Below are 27,167 nucleotides of genomic sequence, written 5' to 3' on the forward strand. Positions count from 1 at the left end.
TTAGGCACGGATAAATACAGATTCCTTGAATGCGACTTCAAGCTGCCTAAAGCCAGGATGTTGACCTTAGTATAAGCAGACACACAAGCGAGTCATATGATTCTGCAGCAGACTGAACCACTGTAAGAGAAATCCATATAAAGTCTATCAATAATCTGTTAGTCAGGAAAGTTGTGAGGCTAGTTTTAGGTGGGTACCTGAGAACCCGAGAAGTACATAAAGATTATTGGACATTATGGGCTTAGGAGTGGGTTGAACTGGGTAAACAAGTCCCTAGCAAGCGTGAGAGTGACTCCTGAGAAACAGTGATATATGGCCAATAAATGAGATCAGACGAGGAAGCGTCAAAATGTGTGTGTGGGGTTTTTTTTTTAATTTAACAAACACAAATACAATATGCAAAAAACAGGCCTTTTTCACTCACAAAAGAAGCATATGTAAGGTCATTAAGAAAATAATTCAGGGCATTTTTTGTCCATCATATAGCACTAAAATCTAAAATTTTTTATTTTTGCTAACATACTCAGATTATTTGTCAGAAAGTCTTTAAAATATGTTTAATTGTTAAGAGAAATAAAATTTTAAACAAAAAACAAACAGGAGAGGGCAGCAACACTCCAGTCTAGTCTGTCTGCCTCAGAAGAAGAAGAAGAAGAAGACGTCTTTACGCATCATTATTGCGCGTCCTCAGGTAAAGAAGGACCCACGAAGGCTCCAAAAACAACGCGGGCTAATGTAAACTTCGAAACCGTATAGTCACTACAAATTCTCCATATAAATAAACTGTAACTGGGAAAGCCCGAAGCATATACGGATGTTACGTTCTGTCGATGCTGTGTTACAACAGAGGAGTGAAGTTTTTCCTCCGAGCTGGTAAAAACGAGCCGGCTAACGGAGCTAGCTACCGACCAAAGCTGCTGTGGCTGCGCAGTTTCGTTTCAGCTGAACTCACCGAAAACACCCAGTAGACCTGCCAAGTCTGTTCACGTTAGCTGACCAAATATACTTTTTAAATCGACATGGGTCAGTCTGCAAGACACCTGCAGCGAAAGCAGTAGATAACGGGTCATATTTGAAGTTTTTTTTCTCTCTCACCTTTGAAGATTTAACGTTTTATGTCCAGTCCTGGTAACGCAGGCTAACAGGTACTCCTCGGGTTTCCTGTAACGTTAACTCTGTTCTGTTTATGCTAATTTTCAATGTAACTAAATAATTTGACCTGCTTATTATATTCTTAATTGATGTTTAGCCGTGCCTTATAGCAGCTATCATAACAGGAAATACACAACACTAACGTTTCTTTCTTTTTGTTGTCTTCATATTGAGCATTCATATTTTATAAAACATTTAAGGGTTACAGCAAAAGTTTGTTTCTATCCTCAGCTTTTTTTAAAAATTGTTTTGACAGCCTAAAGCGACATCTTAACCATAATACAAAAATTGTCGAGGATGAATATTTTTTAATTAAAGTGATAATGAAATCATCAACTTATTCTATATCAAAGTGATAAACTTGGATATAGATATAGATTCTTACTTTTTTTGTGAAATCACTGAGAATTACTAAGCCACTAGTCTTGAGCCGTCTCTCATTTCTTTATATTTTGCTAGAAAAATGGGATAAAACATCTGCGAACATAAATGGAAATACAGTTTAAAAGGCACAGCGATAGTTTGTAAAATTCAAGAAAATGAATAATTAATATGATCACCTTTACTCTCAACATTGCCTTGAACTCTCCATGGCAAGCTTTCTTGTAGTTTCTTTAAATAGCCTTCAGGAATAGTTCTCCAGGGCTTTTTTGAAGGACATCCAAGGCTCTTCTTTGGTTGTTGGCTGCCTTTTGTTCTGTTTTTTATCAAGATGATCCCACACTGCTTGAGCAATGTTGAGGTCTGGGCCTTGGGGAGTCCAATCCATGACTGATAGTGCTTTAGTGTGCGCTTTTACTGAATTAGCATTGCGTTTGGGATCATTGTCATGCTAAAAAATAAATGAAGCTGTTGCCAGTCAGATGTGTTTGAGATGGTATTGCGTGGTGGATCAGACTCTGGCAGGACATTAATTTTGATTAGATCTCCAACACCACTTGTTGAAATGCAGCCCAGAACATGAAAAGCCTCCATCATGTCTTACAGATGGCTGTAGACACTCACTGTTGTACCTCTCTCCTGACCGCACTTCATACTGTCGACAGTTCGAAACAAAAGTTTTCATCTTTAAGTATGGCTTCTTGACAGCCAACCTTCCACTGAGACCATTTCTGATGAGACTTAAGTGAACAGTAGATAAGATAAGATAACCTTTATTAGTCCCACATGTGGGAAATTTGTCAACTGAAGGACTTGATGCATCTCTCAGGGCATGTCATGTGCTGTAGATAGTTTTTTAGGGCTGCTATTTCTTTTTTTTGTTTTTTTGTCCTCCTTGTGTCCAGTTTCCACAATTAAAAATAAAGGAAAGAAAGTCTGGCTGTTCGTAAGAAAAATATGAAGAAATGGATGTGTCTTAAAACGTTCTGCAAAGTCCTGTATAAATATTAATTTTGTCCTGTAAGAGCTTGTTTGACCAAATGTTTGTTTTTTAATCCATTCATCAGTCACTAAATTAAATCATTAGTAAAGAGTTCATAAAATATGAGTCCATCTCATACATGTTTGCATCATGTGCCTTTGCATTTTAGTTGATATGAACTTGTGCTTTAGTCATCGTAGTTGTAGCAGTTGCTTTATTCCCATCACATATCTTTGTTTTCTGTGTTATTATCTGTTTGTTGTTATTCTTATTTTTTCACTGTTATCTTCTTGGCTCTTTTTCAGCCGTAATGAAGAGACGAGCCGATGTGTCTTTTGCATCACTTCATGGGACAAAGAGGCATCGTGATGACAGCAGTTCAGATGACGAGTCAAGACTATCCCGTCAAGGTAGATAATTAAAACAAACAAAGACAACAAAAGAAAATAGTCTTATATTTAGGTACAAACCCAATCTTTTCTTACTATAGTTAAAACTGAAGCACCTACTAGAGATTTTTGGTTATACGTGGGCCAACAGCACACTAGTATCTCAGTTTCTATTGTTAACTAAATCATTAAACCAGGCGAAGATCATTCCTGCCTTCAACTGCCCAACCAGTTTTATTTTATATGTGCTCTGACATTCTAAACTAAGGATGCCTCTCAAAAAGCCCCTGCCACAGCATCATACAGATGATTATGTGGAGGAAGGTGCCACTGCAGACTCTGGGGAAGCTGACTTTCAGTTTGAAGTTAGCTCCAGTATGTCTGCTGAGCCTAATCTGGCCTCTTTGGCCAAGGCGAATAAGACATTCATACAAATTCAAATGGAGAGAGATAAAAGACAGGAAAAGAAGGCCGCCAAGCAGGAGGAGAAACTGGGCGTACTGTCACGTCAGGTCATGCAGCTTCAAATGGACCTTGAAGACGTCAGAGCCGGTCAGCCAACACGAGTTCCAGCCGGAGAACCCACGTTACAAAGGTTAGAAGAGTCGGACAACATTGAACATTACCTTTCCACCTTTGAAAGACTGGCAGAGGTCTATAACTGGCCACGGCAACAGTGGGCTGTCCGACTAATTCCACTGCTGACAGGGAAGGCGTTAACTGCTATTCTGGCCATGGACCCAGCATACACCAAAGACTATTACCTGCTGAAGACTGTTATCCTGAAAACGTATGAGATTAACAGAAATGCTTACCGCCAGAGGTTCCGATCTTACAAGACGCCTGCTAAAGAATCCCCCCAAGAATTATATGCACGTCTGAAGCATTTGTTTTGCAAGTGGGTGGCTTATGACACCTGCACAAAAGAAGACATTATGGAGAAGATGGTCCTTGAGCAGTATCTTAAAGTGCTGTTCCCAAAGGTGAAGGCTTGGGTCAAAACACACAACCCAAAGACTGCTCAGGAGGCTGCTGACCTGGTTGATGCCTACTTGATTGGTCACAAGGGACTAAGGGTTAACTGCTATGCTGGCCTTCTCAGACCAACACGGGGTAAGTTTGGGGTAGGTGGTGGTTCAGCAAACTGTAGTAGACTATATTAAACCCTTCTGCTTGGTAAAAAACAAACACACAAAAAAGTCTACTCTGTTTAAAATCCTGTAATATTTACTTCCCAAGATACACTCTCTGTCACTTTTAGTAAACATACTGATAAACGGGACATTGTATCCCAAATATGTTCCTAAAGAACTGTGGGATGTAGAAGACAGTACCCACTGTGTGTGTACATAGATGTAGTTTGAATTTGCCCACTGTATAACTCTGCGAGCACATGAAGTACATACTTTACCATGACTTTCGAAAGTAGCAGCAATTCCTGAGTTGCCATATCCTGTTCTTATTCTGTTAAATCTAATACAAGAGAGTAGCACCACATTGTGTGGGAACATCACCAGGGCTAGAAGAACGTAATCAGAGGCTCCAGAAATGTTAGAAAAACCAGCGTTAGTTCAGCTAGACCCTGTATGCTCAAATTTGGCCACAGGTGGTCTTGCTCGGGTCGTATTCAGTCTCAGTCCACTTCTGGAGAAGCTACACCAGTAACACACGCAAGCTAACAACGTGGATCTCAAGGGCAGCATATGAAGAAAGGCTGGAGAGGTGCAGAGGGCAGTTTGGAGGAAATGCTGGTTCTGTCCTCAGTAAAGGAGTTACCTTTTCTCAAGTGGAAAAAGTTGATCCCATCATGTCTAAAGTCAAGTGATACTTGGACCTGTGGGTTGGTATACAAAGTTCATTCCTAGATTCTCTACACTCTATAACTTGACAAAGAAGAACCAGGCCAGTAGGGTTCAGTGGATTGTGTGGAGTGGAGTGTGAAGAGCCCTTTCAGACCCCTACTGAAGAGTTACAGCAGATATTCATTGCTCAGGCTGATGCCTGTGACCTGGGCTTTGGAGAAGCCCTGCTGCAGGTTGAACCAGGAAGCATGCATGCAAGTATTTGAGGATGCAGAATGAACGCCTTGGCATAGAGTGGGAATTGGACTTAAGTGTGACTTGTTGGGAAAAAAGTTCATCCTCTAGAATGGCAACCAAGCACTATAATCACTGAAGAACATGAGAGATACCCCCTCCAAGATAACAAGGTGCTTCCTGGCTGTGCAACCCCTTTGACAATCTCTACAAGAGTGTAAAACAGAACTGCATAGCTGACTGCCTCTCCAGGATCCCGCAGGTGTTGTCTTCAGCAGGAGGAGGGGGAAATTGCAAGTCTAGAAAATTTACATTTTCAACACACTAGCAACTCAATTATATTATTCTGTTTCAACAAGCCAGCAAAATCTCATAAAAATATCAACTACATGGGAAAAATGAGTGCATGATTTGTTCCTGTAAGAGGAGCTAATCATAAGTGTGCTTCCACCCCATTGAGCCTGTTCTCATTTACAAGTATATTAATGAAGATATGGTCAGCCATTGCAAAGAAGAATTTTGACCTAGTGAGAGTCCTTTCCAGGTGCAGTGGTATACCAGGAATGGACATGAGGCTGTAGCTTTTAAATGTATTTTATAGATGCGTAAGATGGTCTAAGATTGTTATATTTGATGGATAATTCGTGTGTGTGTGTGTGTGTGTGTGTGTAGACTCTAGTCAAAATGACTCCCTTAGTGACCAGGAGGATCAAAGACCCGGGTTCTCGATGCCCTCCATATCATCATCATCATCATCCTTTGATACCCAGGACAATGACGCCCCCTCGCAGGCCTCCGCCAAGTTCGCTATGTACAACAGTGTGTCACAGAAGCTCATGGTAATGTATCAAAACCCTCTCTAAGCTGAGGTGTTTGACAGTTTCTATGTATTTTAAATTTTGGGGGGGGGGGGTTCAACTTTTCAGAATATTTCCAAACAACAAAGAATTTGACCTTAGAGTTTTATTAACTTACTTGTTTTTTTGCTATTTCTTACACTTTCAGGCCAAAATGGGCTTCAGAGAGGGCGAGGGTTTGGGTAAGTTTAATCAAGGACGCAAGGAGATCGTGGAGGCTTCTACTCAGCGAGGGAGAAGAGGTCTGGGTCTCACGCTGCAGGGTTTCCAGGGAGAACTTAATGTTGACTGGCGCGATGAACCCGAGGTAGGCAGTAGTCCTTTTTGGCATTTGTGTTTTTTAATCTTTAGGTTTGAAATAATATATGTGAATGATCAATTAACTGTCACCTGATCTCTGTTTTGTCTCTTTTCCTGTTTGTCTGCACAGCCCAGTGCTGTTGAGAAGGTTGATTGGTTCCCAGAATGCACCACAGAGATCCCAGACGCTGATGAGCTTAGAGACTGGATGATCCAGGGACCGGTAAAACCAGAAACTCAGATTCTCACTTACAGATATGCATGCATTGCTTTTGCAGTCTATTTATATAATTCCTGATTTTCACTCTGGACAGAGAAAACTTAAAATTGAGGATGAGACTGAGTTTTGCACAGAAGATCTTTTGCACACTCTTCTACGATGCAAAGTGAGTTACATCAAGTATTTGCTTCTGTTAAATTTATTCCCACAAGGTATTTAAATTGTGGCAAGTGTACACCGGGAAAAAAATGATGGAAGGGTCATAGATAACACAAGTTTACATATTTCTCAGCTGTGTAATCACTGCGCCTCTGTGATGTTTAGTCAATTTTTGATGACCTGGAGGGCGAGGAGATGAGGAGAGCACGGACACGCTCCAACCCTTATGAGACTATTAGAGGCGGTATCTTTCTCAACAGGTCAGTCTTTCGGTAGTAAAACACAGGCAGGATGAGTAGCCAGTGTCAATACTATATAAGTAGTTTCCTTTTTTAATAGTAGTTTGCTGCTATGAGTATTAATTTAGGTTGCTTCTTACATTTTTTTAAAATTTTGCACAGCATTCTATGGCCTGACAGTCGTTTAAAGACAATGATGAGCTGTATTATGTGCGTTGTGTATTTAGAGCAGCTATGAAAATGGCCAACTTGGACTACTGTTTCGACCATATGTTCACCAACCCAAAGGATTCCCAAGGGGTGAGTGGGTCAGCTGATTAATACTGAACTTTTTTAGTTGTATCACAGCACAAAGTTCCATATAAACAGATGGTGACATAAATCTTCTGTCTCATTATGCAGAGACCTCTGACGAAGGACCGCGAGGGCGAGCTTCTTTACTTTGGTGATGTGTGCGCAGGACCTGGAGGCTTTTCAGAATATGTGCTGTGGAGAAGACGCTGGCATGCCAAGGGCTTTGGCATGACGCTGAAAGGACCCTGCGACTTCAAGCTGGAAGATTTTTATGCAGCACCGAGCGAGCTGTTCGAGCCTTATTACGGTACGTTTACAAAACCCGCACGTCACATCCAGGGGACAAGAGACACGGCTTTGTGTTTCCAGTGATGAATGATTCACTGAAATCGTCACCTCTCTGCATCCCAGGTGAGGGAGGCGTGGAGGGTGACGGTGACATCACTCGGCCTGAAAATGTGACTGCCTTCCGAAACTTTGTCATGGAGAGCACGGAGAGGAGAGGGCTTCATTTCCTCATGGCAGATGGGGTAAGACTAATATTTGTAGGATATGAGGATAAAATAAAGGTGGACAAACTTCACAAAAGGTTATTATGGCTTAATGTTTGGATCAGTTTCAGTATGGTCTCTGTTTTTTCCCAGGGCTTCTCCGTGGAAGGCCAAGAGAACCTCCAGGAGATCCTGAGCAAACAGCTGCTGCTTTGTCAATTCCTCACTGCAATTTCCACACTCAGGACGGGTATGCATGTCTCTTTAAAAGCTTGTAAATTGACACACTCACTAGTGTTCCTAAACTTTCTCTTTAACCACCTGTCACAGTACAGTGCACATGTGCAGTATGTTTATAACCCACATTATAGCTGTGTCCCAAAACATAGGCTGCATCCTCCCGAGGCCGCATTTGTAGACCAGTTACGTCACAGCGACGCGAAGAAGGCTGTCTTCGCGTCCGGCCAACAAATGCGTCCTCCTTTTGCCCAGATTTGAAGGATGGGTCGGGTGTATCCTTCGTGGCCCACCATATCCCAGAATTCATAGCACAGCCCAGCCAATTCCAGTTTCCAACAATGGCTGCTGCTACTAAGTTTTAATCTTAATCTTATTAATCTTTCTGGGTCACAAAATATACTTTTAAGATATTTTCAGGCGAGAAAGTAGCTGTGTAAACTTCAAATATCTGCTTGGTTTATCAAGACATCACATATTTGCAAAAGTGCTGGAACGTTTTCGGAGACATCTGTTACCCAAACCGCTCGATAGCAAGCCGGGGGGTTCAATGGTCACTCGAGTCTGCGAGAACGGCAGACTCACGGCTTCATTGTTTTCAGGCGCCTGCGGTCTTTCGCTACTCAGGCTAAACATGATATATAAGTCGCTCGGATAACTTAAAAATGTTATTGTTGGGCTTTTTTCAGTGTTTTATTTGTTCCTGAGTAAATCGGTTTGTCTGAGGTGAAAGTTATTAGATTAGATTAAATAACTTTATTAATCCCTCAGGTGGGTTCCTCTGAATAAACGTCAGACAAAAAACTGATTAAACAGAAGTGTGAGATGGTCGAGAATTTACGCCAGCTGTTATATTTTAGATAGCAAGGAGCAGACGGCTGAGTTTATTAAACTCCACCGACGCAAATCTGAAGGCTAGACTGTCCCATTTCACAGCTTCGCACTTCTGGCCTTCTCGGTCTTCGAAGGACCCGGCTCACGTAGACCGCGAAGGACAGGTCCTCAGGAGGATGCAGCCCATGACTTTGGACACAGCTTAAGTCTCACTTTCTCTCCCCTAGGTGGGCATTTTGTCTGTAAGACTTTTGACCTCTTCACTCCCTTCAGCGTGGGTTTGGTGTACCTGCTCTACCTCTGCTTCGAGAGGATCTCACTCTTCAAACCTGTCACCAGCAGGCCTGCAAACTCTGAGAGGTGAGCCCACGTTATAATGTGTCTTTGTACATGTGAGAATACGATGAGAGTGTGTTTGTAAAATAGCTACATTTTCTGCCACCTACACGCTACACTTCAGAAGCTTTTGTGGCATCCCATTCACCAAGATGGGCTCATAGGGATCGCTCGCCAGGGTAAATTGTGCTGCAAGTCTAAACTGCTGCAGATTAAATCTCTCAGCTCACTGCAGGGAAAGTAGGATGATCTATAGATCCAATGTAGGATTTATGAGGGGGTTTATGTAAGTGAGGTTACAGATCTCTTCTCACATTGTCATCCACAGGTACATTGTGTGCCGTGGCCTGAAACCCGGCTCAGACGCAGTCAGGGAATACATGTTCAGAGTCAACCTGAAGCTGAACCAGCTGAGGAACACGGACAGAGACGTTACAGAGGTGGTTCCGCTGAATATCATCAAGGATGACACGGACTTCTACCAGTTTATGGTCAACTCCAATGAGAGGTAGAAACACTCAGAATCCACAAAGCCTTCAATCACTGCTCATGAAACACAGTGACTGACAAAGATGGTGTTTAATTGTCTCTTCAGCCTTTGTGCAGTCCAGATCAAGGCCTTGGCTAAGATCCACGCTTTTGTTGTAGACTCGTGAGTAAACACTGTTGAACATTTATCTTTGCTGCACTATAACCACGTGTTTGACATGGTGTTTTTGTCTGGAAACTGACTGGGTTACACTGTCTCTAGGAATCTCTCAGAGACAAGGCAAGCTGACATCAGGAAGGAGTGTTTGAAGCTCTGGGGAGTGAGTACAGAAGCCGATATACATACCAAACTGAAAGAGAATTTTGAAAGAATGACTTAAAAAAAGACAAGTTTTTATGTGCACTTTATGTTTATTTATGTCAATTTTTAGGTCCCAGACAAGGCCAGAGTCGCTCCTACTTCGTCAGACCCAAAGTCAAAATTCTATGAGCTGATTAAGGTCAGTTAATAAATTTGGGTTTAAATCAAATCCTACTGGGTACTGTACAGCGCTGATAAATGAGCTCTGCCATACAGACCGTAGAAACGAATGAATAATTAAAAGACAAATGATTTTTTCATGTGAAACAGTGTTATAAATAGGCTCATTAAACTTCTGAATGTGTCTCACTTTCTGCTCTTTTTCTGCTTCATATCAGAGCTCAGACGTGGAGTCGTTCCAGTGTAAGCCGACTCCTCTCAACTCCACCACACTCGAAAAGTTGCGCCATGTCTTGGACTACAGGTGCATTGTGGGAGGTGGAGAGCAGATCTTTCTTCTAGCACTGGGGGTGAGTTGGATGAAAAAATGTGGTTTGTGTGACACGGAAAACAAAACATAACAAGAAGCACTCCAAGACCTCAAACCTCCACCAAGGCAGTGTCATAAATTCTGTTGTGTTTGCTCTTTGTTTTGATTGAACTCTGTAACTACCCCAGAGACTTTAGCGTCTGCGTGACTTTGATCAAACCTGGTTTTCGATGACTTTTGCAGAAGTCTCAGATTTACACCTGGGATGGGAAAATGCCTGTGCGCTGGAAGAAAATGGAGAATTTCAAGCTGGAGCTGCCAAGAGATACACTTCTAAGTGTAGAGATTGTCCAAGAACTAAAGGGCGAGGTGAGAGAATGGACTAAAACTCTGTGACAGACTCAGGTTTTCTTATCACTTATTATTCTGATCCTCTTGGACTCAAATTTTCTGTTTAAACATTTTTTTAAGGTATCGACCTTTTACAGCTAGCCTCAATCAGAATGCGTGACTTGCATTGCGGTTTATGTGCAGCTGAGTAGGATGCTTTCTGAGCTGTGTTACGCTCTCCCTTTGGTCCTCAGGGCAAAGCTCAGCGCAGAATCAGCGCAGTTCATGTAATGGATGTGCTAATACTGAACGGCACTGATGTAAGAGATCAGCACTTCAACCAGCGGTGAGACATTTTTATCCACTAGCTTAAAAATGGGTCTTTGTATGAGAAAAAAGTAGAAAATCATTAAAAAGACTAGTAATGTATTCCCTGTATATTGAGTTTTATATTGTAATAGTTTCAGATAATCTTCGTTGTGTCTGCTAAATGATGTTTGTTATGTTTCCAGGATCCAGATGGCTGACAAGTTTGTGAAGGCGGTGGCTAAACCCAGCAGACCAGACATGAACCCCATCAGGTACTCCCATCTGCCGTCTTTTAATTTTATTTTCTTACTAACTAAATATTGGTTTATGCAATCTCACATGTTTTATAATTCTTAAAAATACTGCTTCCAAGTACTGCTGTGGTAGTTGTGATCGAACGCTGAGCAGAAATCTTACTTGCAGTTTGGTAAGTTACAAAGATTACAAAGCATCTTTTTTCCCCCCAGAGTGAAGGAGGTTTACAGGCTGGAAGAAATGGAGAAAATCTTTGTCAGGTATGGGAAGAGAACCCTTTGAGTAGCTGCCGTGTATATTTACTACTGCAGCTTCTTAGATTTGTCCTGTTTTTCAAGATCAAGGCTCCTTTTATGGCGCTTGTCAGAAAAACTTGTCATTTCCTTCCCCACCCAGACTAGAGATGAAAGTGACAAAGAGCTCAGGTGGTGTCCCGCGTCTGTCCTACACAGGCAGAGATGACAGACACTTCCTTCCCACGGGCCTCTACATCATCAAGACTGTCAATGGTCTGTATCTTGTGATTTGTTTTAACTGCGAGCACAAACAATGCTGCGAGCAAAATGTCTTTATTTATTTATTAGTAAGTAAATAAATGCGGGATTTCTTTTCTCCTCCACCATTCAGAGCCGTGGACGATGGCGTGCAGCAAAAACTCCAAGATGAAGTTCTTTTATAATAAAACAACCAAGGAGTCGACCTATGCAATGCCACCGAACTCTGCTGCTCCTTTCCAGTATGTAGCGTCCTCTTAATTTCTCTCTTTATTCCAGAGATTCACATCTGAAAAAGTTCATATGCTTTTTAAAATAAAAATAATAAGTGAATGTAAATATTTTAAGATCTCATAAGTAGGGCTGTTCGATATAACGATATATATCAGATAACGATAAAAAAACGTCTATCGTTTCATTTTACGCTATCGTTTGTTTTGTGGTGTCGCAAAATAAACTGTTTATGGCAATTTTTTTTTTTATTGTTTTGATGGTCACTGTAGAATTTCTTAAAGTTCTCTCTTTCTCTTATATTTAGTAACCACATTTAGTAATAACCACACTACGGACGGACAAGCGGCTGTTTTTATGCGTTGTCATTAGCAACAATGATCGTGTGGCTCCGCCGTCCGCTTGTTTATTTTCCACATAAATCTTTCACAGTAAAGCTGAAATTCCTGTTGAGATTTTTCAAAATAAACTGAATCACGTGACAGATGAGCGGCCAAAAAGAGCCGTCAGGTGCTAAAAAATAAACCTTAGAACAGGCTTTTCCCCGAAGCACGCCGTGTAATAAATACTCACGAAGAGAATTACGGCCGTTTCAAGTTGAAACGGCCGCCAGGTACACGATACCCAGCTGAAAACACTTCACGCAAGTCGAGTTGCCCAAGATTCACAGAATTGGCTGAAAATGTAAACTTTTTGTGATATATATCGTTGTCGGGACGATAAATGTCTTCTATCAGGAAATTAGATTTTGGTCATATCGCACAGCCCTACTCATTAGCTCATGTTTTATTCACAATAGAACACAGGAAACGTGTTAAACAGCATTTAAGCTGTTTCACTATTTCATGGAAAATATTGACAAATTCTTTTCCTTGCAGCGTGTGCCACTCCGAGCGGCTCTTCTGGGCCTGGGTGGATGGGGTTATAGTTCATGATTCTCAAACCAGAGTGGACCCTGAGAAACTGTCCAAAGATGACGTGCTGTACTTCATACACCAGCATTACCAGCCCTGAAAGACTCCCAGTCACAGGGCTTCGTCAGCTGCAGACTGTACACAGAGTGCGCTGGATTGTGAAGCCTTGGCAAAGAGTACAATCCAGTTCACTAATCGTCATTTCATTTAACAATCAAAGGACGGTTATTAAAATGACTTTACAGCTGATTGTTTTTATGAATCCGTTGCTTACTGTCTTGTTAAATATCAATAAACTGCTTTATGACCCTTTGGAAGGTACCTCCATGTTATCTTGTTATCAGGTTGGAGTTGTTTGCTGCTGTTTTTAGCAGTGGCATGTCCTCGTAAAACTGACGTTTGACAGACCGGTCTATTTTTCAGTCTTTTCCACTTCCTTTGACTCGACCTTTGATTTTGAATTGTAATGAGTAGCATTGCCTTATAGGACAACATGGAGGTGTTTGCTGTGCCCTATAGATTCAGTTTCTCCAGTTCCTCCTCAATGCCACTCTTGTTTTTGTGCACACTGCATTAGCAGTGATAGATAGGGTCACAAGGTCGAACTGTGAATCCACATCTGTAATTATTCTTTCTTCTCACCATGACTGGTCTTCTAAAGAAAACACACGGGTCTGTTTGCCTCATCTTTACACTAACAGTGTCGCGGTGCTTTCCCTTGCAAAACTGTGTAGCATGTAGATCACCCTTTAAGTCGTTCTCACAGTCATTTCAACGTGCATTCAGAGATGGAGCAGCTCTCTCCTCTCCACGCTTCTCTGTCATCTAGACTGTGGGAGTGAAGTTTGGAAGGTGTCCCCTTTAGCTTTGAGGTTGTTTGTACCCCACCTGCTCTTTAAGATTGTGCCTCCATATCTTCTAGTTTGTGTCTGGTTTTTGTTTTTTTTAATGCTGCAAATGAGTTATTTTTCTGGTGTAAATTTAGCTTTCAATCTCTTTGATGTAAATATTAATAAGTAAATAAATGGGAGATGCTGTTCCCACAATATATGTTCAACTGCCTGGTGATATTGGGTGGAGACAGTAGTTGGAGTAAAGGCTGGATTAAGCTGTTAGAAGGCAACGGGTGTGCTCATATACCAGCCAAATTACACAAGTGCACACAACATTTTGTAGCTTAGTTGTTTTGCTCACAGCTTTAGAAATGTGGTCAGACTGTGGGAATTTGAGCCCAGTATAAGAGAAATAAAGCTTTGGGAATACTAATCTGTTCACTCTGGAAGCATGAACCATTATGAATCTATTTCACCTGCTGTGTAAGTACAGGCATTAACAAGTGCAGGTCAACCCTCAAGGAAAAGCAGTGGTTTTGCAGGTGGTTGCCACAGAACTTGCCTTCTCCTGTTTTTCTGCAGAGTCTCAAGAGCTGCACGGTGCTGGTCTGTGAGCACTGGCCCCACTAAAGGATGGCAGAAGCTCATGCTGGTCCTTGTTGAGTCTGTTTCTGATAGTTTGGTCAGTAACACACAGGTGAGTAGCCTGCTGGACGTCATTGTGCAGGCCTCCATCAGTGCTCCTCCTGTTCCTCCTTGCACAATGGACCTGCTGGGTTGATGTTCAGCCTATCAGGTCTATCCATAGATTCCTCCACTATGGCACGTGGTTTTGCAGGTGGTTGCCACAGAACTGGTATCTCTGGATGTGCCTTCATAATAATAAAAGATCTGATCCTCTGGGTCATTTATTCCACATTAACTTTCTGAATCCTTTCAGTTTCACTGGCAACTCATAAGATTGAGAGTCACTTCTATTAACAGCAAATTGTCCTCACAGTTCTGCTGCTTTTTACACATTACACAAGAGAAACATTGTCTTTTACTCTTTTACCTTCAACTCTGAACACAATAAAATCCTATTTCACTGGAATTTTCCAGGCACGTTATCATTTCATTATCTTACATCCAAATAATACATCCCAACCAATTATAGTAGAAGGTTATTATAGATTACTAAAAGTAGATGTGAAAATTGTTGCTGTTAAACTGAAATTAAAATAAAATTGGATGTAAAACCTGCACTGAAATAAATGTATACAGGAAAACTTATGAGTTATGAAAGAAATAATCAAACAGATGCAAAGTTTCAGTAACTGGTTTAAAAATCTATATATTTCTAGTAGAAGAATTGTTGTAAATGACTTCATATATAATTGATTTGTCATGATAAAAAAGTCTACATGATGTTAAGCAGAAATTGCAACAAGTAAAACATAATTCTATAAAAACTTTGTAAGTGGCTAGAAAGGACTGAGCTGATTACAATGTAGAGCACAGTATGTATAATAATAAGGGCAAGGATACTTTCAAAACAGGTCATTTCTTTATTTTACATAAACCCTTTTATAAAGCCTGTTGACCACAGCCTGTATACTAATATAAGCAAAGACATTAGACATTAAATAACACACAAACACACACGGAAATCACTTTTTGGTACGAAAGGGTGTACATATTCATGCCAAACCGGTTTAAATTCAGGCTGAAGTTGAACTTTCCGGGAGAAGGCTTGTATTTACTCGGGGCGTGTCCTATTGTGACAAGACAATCGGTCCGCCAATCAAAATGCGCATTTATGTAACAGGAAGAGATGTTACGAAAACAAGCGCTCCTAACAGCACCCACCTTGTTCGCCTAGACATCGGTTACCAAACACTCGAGTTGACTGGTAATTATGTCTTTTTCTATCTTTATATGTTATTATTTTACTGTAAAAAAATAATTTTGCTGTGTTTTGATAAAAAGCTACACGTCCACCGAAATAAGAAAAAAAAAAGCGATTGCATTTGTAGGAAGTTGTTGAATAACCTAAGATGCGCGGTTTTACATTATTGTTTAACTTTGCAGCGGCTGGAAAGCTGAGTTTGCTTCTGTCTTATCCTTGGAAAAGGAGGTTTGGATCATCAGTCATGCTGAAAGCTGTGGGACAAGTGTTGTTCTCAACTGGTCTGCAGAATCCGAAATTCACTGCAGAGGAGAAAAAGGTAAGTGCTCTGCAGTTTAGCTCATAAAACAGAATATTGGACCTTTGGTCTGAGCTTGTCCCCGCTGTCACGGGACAACAGGGTGATGTGCATTAAATGAGTGCTTGATGTTCAGTTGACAGCAGAAGAAACCACAGTAAACTTGGTTAAACTATTAACCCCTGTGTCGTGTGTGCACTGCGTTATGCATATTTCCACTTTTTGATTTTTTAGTTCTTGTGATGCTGAATTTATCCAGTAGATCATCCAGATGTTTGTGCTAAATATAAACAAGAATAAAGACCAATTCGAGAAAGTCTTGTCTGATATAAGATTTGTAACTGATTAACGGCCCTTTTTTTGTTGCATTATTAATTTCATAACGAGCTAAATATTTTCAAGTGGTGAAATGTGTGAACTGCAGGCAGGTCAGTTCACACCCAGACTCTTCTGTTATGAAGCTGTGCTATTGTAATAGCACAGCTTCATAATAGCACGTATACAGCTGGCATCATCTGGATGCCAGCTGTGTACGCTGGATAAGCTGTATGTGTTATTCTAAAACCTGTATATACAGCAGGGATGGAACTACAGGAGGGGCAGACAAAAGAAATGTCTGACAACAGAAATTTTCCATTTTGCTTTAGTGCATTTTAAATGAACGTTGGCCCAGAGAAGAAGGTAGTGTTTCTGGATCATGTTTCATATATATATTCATGGATAGTGAACCGTGTTCATAGACAGTGATTTATGGAAGGGCTCCTGAGTCCATGCAGTGATTTCCATGACAGACTCGTGCCTGTTTTTAAAGCAATGCTGCCCGAGAGCACAAACGTCACAAGAATCCAGAATTGATTTTGGGGCCTTTTCTCGTGCGCATGGAGATTTCTCCAGATTCTGAGATTTTTTTGATATTATGTATTGTAGATGATGAGATATTTAAAGTCTTAGATGTCCTTTTTATTCTGTGTCATGTTACTGATGTGCTGACAGTTAATAATAATAATGGATTGGATTTATATAGCGCTTTTCAAGGCACCCAAAGCGCTTTACAATGCCACTATTCATTCACTCTCACATTCATACACTGGTGGAGGCAAGCTACAGTTGTAGCCACAGCTGCCCTGGGGTAGACTGACAGAAGCGAGGCTGCCATATCGTGCCATCGGCCCCTCTGGCCAAGACCAGTAGGCAAGTAGGGTAAAGTGTCTTGCCCAGGGACACAACGACCAGGACAGAGAGCCCTGGGATCGAACCGGCGACCTTCCGGTTACAGATGTGATTCCCAACCCCCTGAGCCACGGTCGCCAGTTAACCTAATTAGTGCAAAATATTCCTCCAGATGTTACTTTTTAACACCACCAACACCACCTTGAAACATGTTGCAGCCATCAAATTCAAAATGAGCCAATGTTTTTCTTAAAAGTTTTATATTTTCTCAGTTTCAGCATTTGATATATTTTTTCTGGTCTATTGTAATGAAAATATGCTTTTATGAGTTTTGCAAATCATTGGGTTATGTTTGCTGTGTGAAATTTTCACACAGCAATTTTTTTCACACAACTCCAGTTTTCTAGATTTGTGGCTAAATGAGTCATATTTTTTGTTGTAACACACATTTGAAGAGAAATGGGATTGTCTTTTTCACAGTTTCGAGGTATTTTGTATACAAAATCTTGGATTTTTTAAAAAATTGCTCAATAATAACCAATTGTCATCCTCATTGTGCGCCTGTGTGTGGCAGGGACAGGACTATGAAATCCGCACCTACCAGCCCACTAAGTGGGTGAGCACCTCTGTGAGCGGGATGCAGCTGGAAGCAGCCTTGTCTACTGGCTTCCGTAGACTCTTCAACTACATCCAAGGCAACAATAAAAACAGTGAGTTTCATGTTACTGCTATCACCTTCACGCAAGGTAAGCTGAGCCTGCGTTGCTGAGGCTGTGCGAGTTGTTTAAGGCTTTTATTTTGTGGCGCTGTGGCAAATCTGTTACAAAACCTACACGTCACAATGGCAGTATTTTAATGTTGCACAATAAATTTACAGAGAACTGGGGTTCCAAGGCATCAATGGATGGAAAAGTCAGAGAAAGTGCACTTTCGTTCCTGCTCAGCACTTTGCAACAGTTCCTCCTCTCTTACTTTTGCCTTGCTCAGCAGTTTGCAGCAATATTTATGAGAATATATATTGTTTGTGTTGCTGGCTCCTGAGGTCAGCAGCATAAGGAGATTGTGATCTGTAAACATGGCGTTTAATCCCATTCATCTGGCGCACATCGTGGTTACAGCCCAACCATCTGTACAGCTGTCACCATGCACCAAAGTTTCGATTCACCAGCTGGTGACTGATAGTTCGTTTAGGAAATTTAACATCTGTAAATCTCACACAAGCTGGTTATATTTCAGCCCTATTATCATCATCATGATGTTTGGCATGTGTGGCTACTCTTTTTTTTTTTTTCCCTTTTCAACAAAAGAACCTCCTTTCTTGCTGGTTCTATAGAGGCCAAAGTGGAGATGACGGCCCCCGTGACGTGCCACGTGAAACCCGGGGCCGGCCCTGCGTGTGAATCTCAGTTCACCGTATCCTTCTACATCCCAGAGGAGCATCAGGCCACTCCACCCGAGCCCAACGAGCCCGAGGTGTTTATAGAGCACAGGAAGGAGTTGACGGTGTATGTCAGGTAGGGTCCAAACAGAGCCGCCAGGTTAGACTTTGGATTGTTTATTTTGTGAAAGTCCAAAACAAATACAGTGATCAGCCATGCGTGGTTTAGTTTTTTTTTTTCTTTCTTTAAAAAAAGAAAGAAAGAAAGAAAGAAAGAAAGAAAGAAATCTTTTGTCTATTCCTCCAGGACATACGGTGGTTTCTCCAATGATAACATGAAGCGTGAAGAGCTGCTGAAGCTTATGGAAAGTCTGAAGAGGGATGGAGTCCAATACATCGAGAAACCGTACTACGTAGCCGGGTACGACAGCCCTTTCAAACTGACCAACCGCAGGAATGAGGTTTGGATCCTCAAGAACGAAGACGAGCAGTAGAGCGTTCCTGGGTCACTCTATCCTATCAAAATGTTAGTGAAGGGAATTTAAATGTGATGATTTGATACATTTCTGTTTGACCAGAAACAAAAGTTAGATTTGTTACTTACACTAAAAGTTACTGATTACTCACTGAAAAACTTGATAAGGAGACTAATTACACGACAACTAGAGGTCCTATCAGCCATATGAAGCAATATAACCAGCAGGTGGAGCCAAGTAGTCAAGAAAATGTTTCTTATGTTAACAGAAAACCCCACAAGTACGTCTTAATTAAAAAATATATATATATTTTTAATGAATATTTTCAAAATACACTAATTTTAGGCTTTTGATTGTGCATGTTGCTAACCTCCTTTTTCACAGCAGATGTTTTAGCCTGACAGGGCAGGGACAGCACCCATGTGACTGATAACATTCACAGTGTGAGCCGGGTCCAGGGGGGGCGGTGTAGGCTGGCTCACTGTGGGAGCACACTGTGTACCTTTCCTGTGTGCGACGGACACGAAGCTTCTTGCTTTTCATTTACACTCCCACACTAGCAGGTGAGAGCAGCCACGTGTCACTCAGGCGACGCTGCTTAGATTTGCCGTGTCATCAGATGTTTCCATCAACAAAGATCTGTTTAAGTCATGCTGACACCATAAATATATCTATTTTAGGATCACTGGCTGCACTCAGAATATGTGAGACTTGCAAAAGTAAACCAGAATATATATATATATAGTCTTTCCTGCAGGTCTTATTGGAAAACTTAGTGAAAACAGTTAACCCATAATCATGAAACACAATTTCAAACAAACAGTTTCAGCTGCTTTTTCCTGCAACGTCAAGTCGGAGCCTTTGCTGTGAAAAATGTTCAAATAACATGGCAACTAACTGCTACTTGTTTACACTCGCATATTGATGTGACAGGACTGTGTGTAGGAAACAAAGAAAGCAAAGGAAATGTTCGTAGTTGGGTTTTTAAGTCAGTCCTAAAATAATACTAGTGCCTTTATGGACATTAAAACACAGATAAATCCAGTCATCGCTGTGTGTAAAAGTGCAGTCTGACGGCTATTAGATGCAACTGTGAGGCTTTGTCAGTTAGAGTTACGTGAATCAGCAGTCAAAATGGGGGGGGAAATAGTTTTTTGCAGTTTAGTGAGGACTCGCAGTCCATAAAAAAAAAAAAATAAAAATAAATCTACACAAAAATTATCAGTGCATCTAAAAGTGCAGAAGCCTCATATTTGTTTTCACTGAACTTTGGAGTATAATATTTGCACACGCCACGAGTTCAGCCTGTGAAAATGTGTCTCCTGGTACTTGGATTTGAGTCGCATTAAGAAAGGGATCGCATCAAATCCATTATGACCAGAGGGATCAAGTGCAAGGGATTAAGCATTAAACATATTTTGACTTTGTAGATCAGCTGCACAGTTTAGCAGAAGGTTTGTGTTGTCAGTCAGCTCTGGGAAGGTGACTCTGCCTGGCAAGCGGCCGAGCGTCGGTAAATCTCAGTTTATCTGCTCTCAGGCCTCACTTACTGCCACTGCGACCGCATATGCATCCATTGTGATGAATGGCTGGGCCCGTCGCAACACGTCTCATAAGCTGTCATTTTTGTTAATGAATATAAATGTGTGTTTAACCAGCTTTGTGCTCAATTGCTCAGACTGACCATTTTTAGTTTAATATTGACAGAGAGCTAATAAAAATGTGCCTTTTTTCTTTTATATCTTCATATAATCATTAAGTGTGTGTGTGTGTGTGTTTATTACTCATAGTAGTGCTCGGATGAAGAATGATGGCACGAGCAATGCACTGATAAGAATATTGGGAAATTTGAAAGTTTACATAATGTAAATTGTCTTATCTAATCAATAACTCGTGATTAAACCATTATTCGGATCATAAATGTGCGTTTAAGTATTTGTCATTTGTATTTCCTGCTGGGCTTTTTCAGTCACAGATTACAGTTTCACGTGTTCAGTAACAGATAAAATCTGGATCGTCCTCGGCTCGTATCGATCGTTTGTCAGCCGCGGCTCACTTCGCCCTTTCTCACCTCACCTCACGTCTCCTCTCGCGCCCTCGTCGCTCTCAGCCCGATGTCTGCTGAGTCACTCATTTTATTTGTGGCAGAATTGTTCCCAATATCATGTTCACACACTCAGCAGAAATTATGTATTTTTTTTTATCCTCTGTTCATGCATACACACACGCATATTGATCTCGTTGGCCGTGCTCAGCAAAGCGAAACGTGCTGTGGAGGGGATCGGTTTAATGAGGCTCACTGTTTTAATCTAAACACCACAGTTTTGTATTTTAATTTTATCTCCTCCCCTCCAGCCTGGCGGAGACTAGAGCTGATGATGTGAAAGTACTTTCATTTTCTGGTGAGATTAACTGGAGAAATTTACTGTTCAGTTTGGATGCAACAGAAACTGTGTGGATGTAGTATTCATATCTCATAATGCACATGTAAGAACTCTTTGTCTTTGAGATTAATATAACTCCTGCCATTCATTAACTATAGTACTTTGGCTCAGCTGACTGGTGAATGAATGCTAGAGTTTAACACAGTTCAGACAGAAACCTCTAAACACCAGTATTGGAAAGGTTTGGGAGTCTACATAGCTGCTGTAAGCGGGTCCCCAAAAACTGTTTTCTTCTGTGGTTTAAACTAAGTATTTAGCTTGATTAAAACACTTTCTTCTACTATTATGCTTTTTTTTAATAGCATTCTTGTGTTGGAATCTTTAAATACTTTCACATTGTAAAATTTTATGCCCTCCAAATCAGTCCATCCACCTTTCTTTCACTTATCCAGATTTGAGAAGGTGCTGGAGTCTATCCCAGCTGTCATATGACGAAAGGTGGGGGTACACACATAGGTCTAACACATTCAGTCACACCTATGGTCAGTTTAGACTAACCAAATTACCCAACATGCACGTCTTTGGATTGTGATGAAGCCAGAGTAACCGGAGAGAACGCGCTCCAACAACTCCACACAGAAACGTCCCAACCTGGATTTGAATCCATGTGAAAATTATTAGCATGAAAACGGTGGTTAGCACTATTGCCTCACAGCAAGAAGGTCCTGGTTTGATTCCCCCATCTGACCGGAGTCTTTCTGTGTGGAATCAAGTGCAAAAAAGCTAGATGTTTAATAAGTGAAGCAGCACTCTGTTCTCCAGCCTAAACACATGTGGTTACTATTCCTGGCCTCCCTGCGATCAGCCCTGCTTTATTTGCCATGACTTATAAACACTCTCCATTGAGTGGTCTTGAATGTAAGAAGACGGGGGGGAAGCGGTGAAGTGTCAATAGTGTGATTATAGCTGCGGGGAGTTCATATTGATTCCTGTCTCGCAGCCAGATGGACGCTGCGTCAGAGGGCAGGTGGCTGCTGAATCAGAGGTGACGGGGCTTCATTTAAAATACTAAGACACTGTCTGCGTTTCTGTTCCCCTGAGAAGACTGACGGGCCAGTGGCGCAATGGTATTTATAGGTGTCTCTCTGCAGGACGTTGATGCAGGAATATTGAGAAGTTGCAGCGTCCTGTCTGGATGGCTCAGCGCTAACTGGGAGTCACGCGAGAGGCTCTAACACAGTGTGTCCTAATAGGATGTCCAGAAGGAATATAAGTGATGACCCCTGCAGAAGGAGCAGGGTGAATAATGGGAGTTTTCCAGATGACGGACGAGTGTGGGTGCCATGGCGACGGTGCTAATGAGGCTGTGATTTGGGGTGTTGAGCAGGCAGATGGCCGTGAATCTCTCTCACACACACACACACACACACACACACACACACACACACACACACACACAGAAATGACACAGAGATGCGTTCTTTAAATATCACCTTGTTTTTATTACACAGACATACACGAGAGCGTTAGCAGCCTGCCTTCAGCTCCACTCCCACTACTTCTTCTGTCCTCTCTGTCTTTTCACAAGCACAGATGCTTTCAGGAGCGCTCAATCACAGCCTGGTGGGCTCTGGGAGACACATTATTTGGTCACAGGTGATTAACACACAGGCTGTTAGGAGGTTATGAAGTCTCACGACTGTCACCAAGTTTATTCGGCGGTGAGCACCAGTGTGGCATGACTTCAGATTAAAGGCTGGTTAAAATTGATATTATCTTTTTGATGCGTCTTTAACAGAATAACGGTTCGCTGGGGGTCAGCCAGCTAAATGTGGCTTTTTGATTTCTCTGGTTAACCCCTAACCTCTCTTTCCTGTGCCTCAACCACCCGTCAGCTGACTCTGACCAGTTAAACCATACCGACGCCCTCCTATGTGAAAATAAATAATCTACGAAAAAGGAAACCACTCCCTTTCAGCAAACAGAGGGTTCTAAAAAAAATGTACAAAGTCTTTGAAAATAGGTCAAGTGTGACTTAAAACTCAATTCTCTATTTATTTACATATAGAACCATATAAAACTGCAAAAGGATAAACAGAAAGGTCAACAGCATTATAGAAATTATATAGAAATCTGCCCCCACAGGGTCTGGTGGATCTTCTCGGAGCGTATGCACGGGGGTGTCAGACTATCGGATTGCTGTCACGTCCAACTCCGTTTCATTTTTCAAGCTCTTTGGTAACCCACACGATCACTAAAAGATAATAAAATATTCTTTTACTCTAATGTTATCATTTCTTACTTAACTTCCAAACACATGACATGACATGATGTAATTGGTTTATTAAAACATTTTCTTTTTTTAATTCACCAAGGGAAAAAAAAAACTGTGCACAGTGCAAATTCTACAAACTAACTTTTATGAGCCTTTTCAGAGAGTAATTTTGATGTTTTGGTTGAACCTTCGTATCCCCCAACTATTTTTCCACACTGTTCCCTGTCACTAGATGGCAGCACTGAGCCCTCTGCACTTCCTATGGACCCCTGAACACACCAGCTCTGCAAACTAAAACCACCGATCAAAGAGTGGTAACCGTAGGTGAAGTTGTACCGCGGAGCCACCTGCTGTACCACGTCCTCGCGCCCGTTCCACGTATTGATTGGCTGTTTGAAGCCGACACTTGCAAGCCACGGTGCTCTCAAACACTTCCCACAGCCAGCAGAGGAAAAGCAGAAACTGAAAACAGGCGAGCCTCCCGCACACTTTTACATTCCACTCTCTCCTAGCTACGTAGCACCACAGCAGCAAAGTTAAGCGAACAGTCAGTGACTTCTCCATTCCTTCAATTCACTTAAGTTTGCCATCTTAACTTTTAGTCCTTTGGTGAAACTAAAAGGACTCCTGCAGGATGAAGTTAGAAAGAAAACAAAAAAACAAATGGCAAACAAAACTAGGAACACCAGGTCTAAAAGAAACACTATTCTTTGAACAAAAAAAGGTGAATCACCAAACGAAGGAAAGAATGAGAATCATGGCAGTCTTAAAAAGCTGGAGCAGGTCCACTTCTCTGCTTCAGACTGCGCTCTGTCCGGTCCGTGATGGAGCTGCATCCAGGTCCCGCATCAGGACCAGACATGTCCACTCCCTCAGAGGGGCGGGGGTGGAGCTCAGGAAGGTGTCTCTAGAGGGCCTTGTGTTGGGCTCCTCTTCCAGCTCCCTGCCTGGTTACAACGAATAAGTTCAGCTCCCCAAAGCTAAGGGGCGGCTCCTGGTCTTTTAACTTCTGCTTTCTTCGGATAAAGTGCCATTGGAGTCTTTGAGCACAGGGACAGCCTGAGCTGCTGGCTGAGACAGACTTTCTGCCGTGTCTCCGTACTCGCTCTCAGCCAGTTCCCCGTCCCGCTCGCAGATTACTGTCATCGGGCTGCTGAGGATTCGGCTGCGGGCGTTGTACTTGCTGCTGGCAGCTGAGGGCGGCGTCCGAGAGCGCCCGTACTTAAATCCGCCCATTGAAAAGGGCGACGAAGTCGGCGAGGACAGGGTAAAGACATCATAACGGCCCCGCTCGTCAGCTGCCCTCTTACCCCGGCCCGGGGAACCGGCCGGGCTGTGCAGGGCCATCGGTGAGGAGGGAGAAGCAGTGGGGGAGTCCAGCGCCGATTCGGAGCGCGTTCGCTGGGAGCGTGGGTCAGTGGAACGAAGCATTTCGGCAGCAGACATCCTGAAACTGGTCTCAGAGCGGCTTCCCTTTTTCAGGAGAAGTGCCTTGAAGGTGTCGCTGCTGGTTGAGGACTTGCGGAGATTGCGCTGGATGGATCCCGACTGACGGGGCAACGACGACGTCATCCCTGGAGACAGGCTCGTCGGGGTGGTGGGTGGAGATTGCGAGTGGCTCCCAGGCCGGGTCTTGTCTTCCTCGGACTCCTTGCGACCCAGGACCTTGCGCTTTGACCTGTGGAAGAAAAGATGATTTTAAAATAGTCTTGAGGAATTCTGCTGAGTGAGCGAGCGGAAGCACGGCTGATCAAATTATTTTAGGGCAAATAAATGCTGACTCGACAGAGCAAAATACAGGACTAAGTTACTGGGGCAGTGTTGTCAGGGAGCAATGAGCTCAGATTTAACTATTCATCCACGGGATTTCACACATGTAAGCCTACTCTTGTTGATGTTTGTGCTGCAGCTTAAAAAAAAAAGATTACATTTAAAACTCTGCTGCCCACGTTCCACAAATCTTTGTCCCAAATTTGCCATATGTCAGCACTGCCCCCAGCAAACAAACATGGCGGCGTATCTCGGAAACAAACCAGGGCTAAGGAGCAGAAGAAGAAGAGTTACACATTTCAGGTTAAAAGAAATTCGGTGAGGTTTTACAGCAGAAGCTGCAGAAGCTGCAACGCTGCATGAAAGCTCAGACGCGGCACAATAAAATTAATCAAAAACAAACAGGAAAGCGCCCAGAGCTGTTTTAATCACATGAGGACGAGGCGGCCTCCTCTCAGCAGGAGGCGGTTGGTGGTTGTTGTGGTCGGTATCAGCGTAGTCTGCTGCACCACTCATCCTTGAGTGTTGATAACTCCTGCACCAAAGCATGGCAATAAAAGCTGCAACTGGCAGAATTAGGAGGCGTTAGGGCTTGAGGCGAAAACAGCCTTATTAATCTGTGTCTGTGATACCGGGGGGTGGCGGGTTGCACCGAGGGATTACTGCTGCTAATCCCAAGGCAGCATCAGCGTGGCGGTGGTGAAAACAAGGCTCGCTAATTAAAGGAAAGGGGCTACTTGCCACTACGCACCTCTCTAGAAACACTGCACCCATTCCCTCTCTGCACAGTGGAAAAAGAGAGGAGAAACATGATTAACGGAATTACAAGTACACATTCTGTGATAAGGGAGACAAAATTCTTTAATCCTCAGATTAGATCGTTGGAGGGAAATCTTCCCTAAAGGGCAAATAACCTGTGGGGATGTACAGCGCTGTGTGAAGGTCAAAAAAGTGCGAGGGAGGACTGAAGGGATGGAAATGGTTTGTGTGAGAATCTAACGCTGCAAAATATGTCTGTGCCCTAAATTCAACCTCCATCTAGCGTCATCCGCTGTGAGCTCCCTTTCCACATTAGCCCATCAGCATTACATAAGACTTTTCTCACGCACAATCCCACGTGCGTGCACTCAAACACACCTGAATTCAAAGGCTCCGTTGTGAACTTGCAGTGGCAAACATCCAAACAGAGAGCGCAGGTGCCAATCCCAGTTATAGAGGTAAACAAGGAGGCAATATAAGCATGGCTGCAATGGATCGATTTCTTTCTGCTGGCTGGATTACATTCGGTTTGGAGGATTTCTCTCACAACGAACTTGTGTTTTCGGCCGCTGCTGTGAAGGAATTTCAACTCGAGGCTTTTATTACTCTGATTTCACAGACAGTGAGAGAGAAAGGACGGGGGAACGTTGAGGTTGACGGAAAATAAAAACAAAAAGAACTGGGCAGGTGGTATTACAGGGGTGTTACAGTTAATACCCGGTGCTTCCACCCTTGAACAGTTCTCGATTGAATTTACAGTTTAGGGCACTTTTTGCAGATTGAATTTGTGCGAGTTCATTCTTTTGTTTGAGGGATCTTCTTTAGTTTTAACAGCACCGCTGGGAAACGGTTATCACTTCCCAAATCTGCAAAAGTATTCTATATCTCCCACGCTGTGAGGGTACGATAGATGGAGGAGGAGGAGAGTGGTAAACAAATGCTGCCTTGACTACAAACGCACACACGCTTACACAGTATTCACGTTTAATTAGGCAGCGCAATAAATGATACATGCACACGTGACGTGGGGACCATAAATACAGCAAAATGAAATCCTGGGACGCTTAAGAGAACTCCCCAATGCTGCTGCTGCTGCTGCACGTGACCGCGAAACCCAAACTGGCGGGCTGCATGAGAAATTTATGCCTGTGCCGCCTTCAGTCACAAGAGCACGTATGCAGTATATGTCAGAGACGGCGGAGCGGCGTGTAGACGG

General features: G+C 42.5%; 3 protein-coding genes across 12 annotated transcripts in view; 2 read left to right on the forward strand and 1 right to left on the reverse strand.

The window, feature by feature from the left end:
• Nucleotides 1-668: 668 nt before the first annotated feature.
• cmtr1 (cap methyltransferase 1) lies at nt 669-13,770 on the forward strand. 2 transcript variants are annotated; one of them, XM_005914521.2, is made up of 24 exons: nt 669-691; nt 2,821-2,925; nt 5,613-5,779; nt 5,946-6,104; nt 6,228-6,320; nt 6,412-6,483; nt 6,642-6,736; nt 6,943-7,015; nt 7,118-7,316; nt 7,421-7,539; nt 7,654-7,750; nt 8,799-8,931; nt 9,236-9,415; nt 9,503-9,559; nt 9,659-9,716; nt 9,828-9,896; nt 10,096-10,227; nt 10,431-10,556; nt 10,772-10,863; nt 11,030-11,098; nt 11,294-11,341; nt 11,478-11,590; nt 11,709-11,817; nt 12,685-13,770. In XM_005914521.2, the coding sequence occupies exons 2-24, from the start codon at nt 2,826-2,828 to the stop codon at nt 12,818-12,820; spliced, it is 2,496 nt and encodes an 831-aa protein (XP_005914583.1). In that variant the 5' UTR covers nt 669-691; nt 2,821-2,825; the 3' UTR covers nt 12,821-13,770. The 2 variants fall into 2 exon arrangements, with proteins under 2 accessions (XP_005914583.1, XP_005914582.1); XM_005914520.3 differs by lacking the exon at nt 669-691 and adding an exon at nt 698-1,145.
• A 1,556-nt stretch (nt 13,771-15,326) lies between these two features.
• On the forward strand, nt 15,327-23,737 carry hebp2 (heme binding protein 2). Its single transcript, XM_005914522.3, has 5 exons — nt 15,327-15,444; nt 15,624-15,760; nt 17,484-17,619; nt 18,243-18,423; nt 18,595-23,737. Exons 1-5 carry the CDS (start codon nt 15,342-15,344, stop codon nt 18,779-18,781), a joined length of 744 nt encoding a protein of 247 aa, XP_005914584.2. The 5' UTR covers nt 15,327-15,341; the 3' UTR covers nt 18,782-23,737.
• The window catches only part of nhsl1b (NHS-like 1b), a 99,742-nt gene continuing 95,203 nt past the window's right edge, over nt 22,629-27,167 (reverse strand). For 6 of the 9 annotated variants that reach the window (XM_014338411.2, XM_014338390.2, XM_005914512.2 and 3 more), the window contains 2 exons: nt 25,944-25,973; nt 22,629-25,100 (listed from right to left, as the gene is read on the reverse strand). In XM_014338411.2, the coding sequence (XP_014193897.1) occupies nt 24,425-25,100; nt 25,944-25,973 (706 nt within the window). In that variant the 3' untranslated portion in view covers nt 22,629-24,424. The remainder of the gene's footprint in view (nt 25,101-25,943; nt 25,974-27,167) is intronic. The other 3 variants (XM_014338401.2, XM_014338418.2, XM_005914516.3) reach the window with 1 other exon arrangement.

The sequence above is a fragment of the Haplochromis burtoni genome, unplaced genomic scaffold, assembly GCF_018398535.1.
Source record: "Haplochromis burtoni strain Fernald_Lab_line unplaced genomic scaffold, NCSU_Asbu1 Contig_8, whole genome shotgun sequence".
Lineage (NCBI taxonomy): Eukaryota > Metazoa > Chordata > Actinopteri > Cichliformes > Cichlidae > Haplochromis > Haplochromis burtoni.

Coding starts and splice junctions, on each gene's coding strand:
- hebp2 (XM_005914522.3), top strand. CDS start 15,342: ATGCGCATTTATGTAACAGGAAGAGATGTTACGAAAACAAGCGCTCCT. Junction 15,445..15,623: donor CCAAACACTCGAGTTGACTG/GTAATTATGTCT, acceptor TTAACTTTGCAG/CGGCTGGAAAGCTGAGTTTG. Junction 17,620..18,242: donor CCAAGGCAACAATAAAAACA/GTGAGTTTCATG, acceptor CTGGTTCTATAG/AGGCCAAAGTGGAGATGACG.
- cmtr1 (XM_005914521.2), top strand. CDS start 2,826: ATGAAGAGACGAGCCGATGTGTCTTTTGCATCACTTCATGGGACAAAG. Junction 7,540..7,653: donor ATTTCCTCATGGCAGATGGG/GTAAGACTAATA, acceptor GTTTTTTCCCAG/GGCTTCTCCGTGGAAGGCCA. Junction 8,932..9,235: donor AGGCCTGCAAACTCTGAGAG/GTGAGCCCACGT, acceptor TGTCATCCACAG/GTACATTGTGTGCCGTGGCC.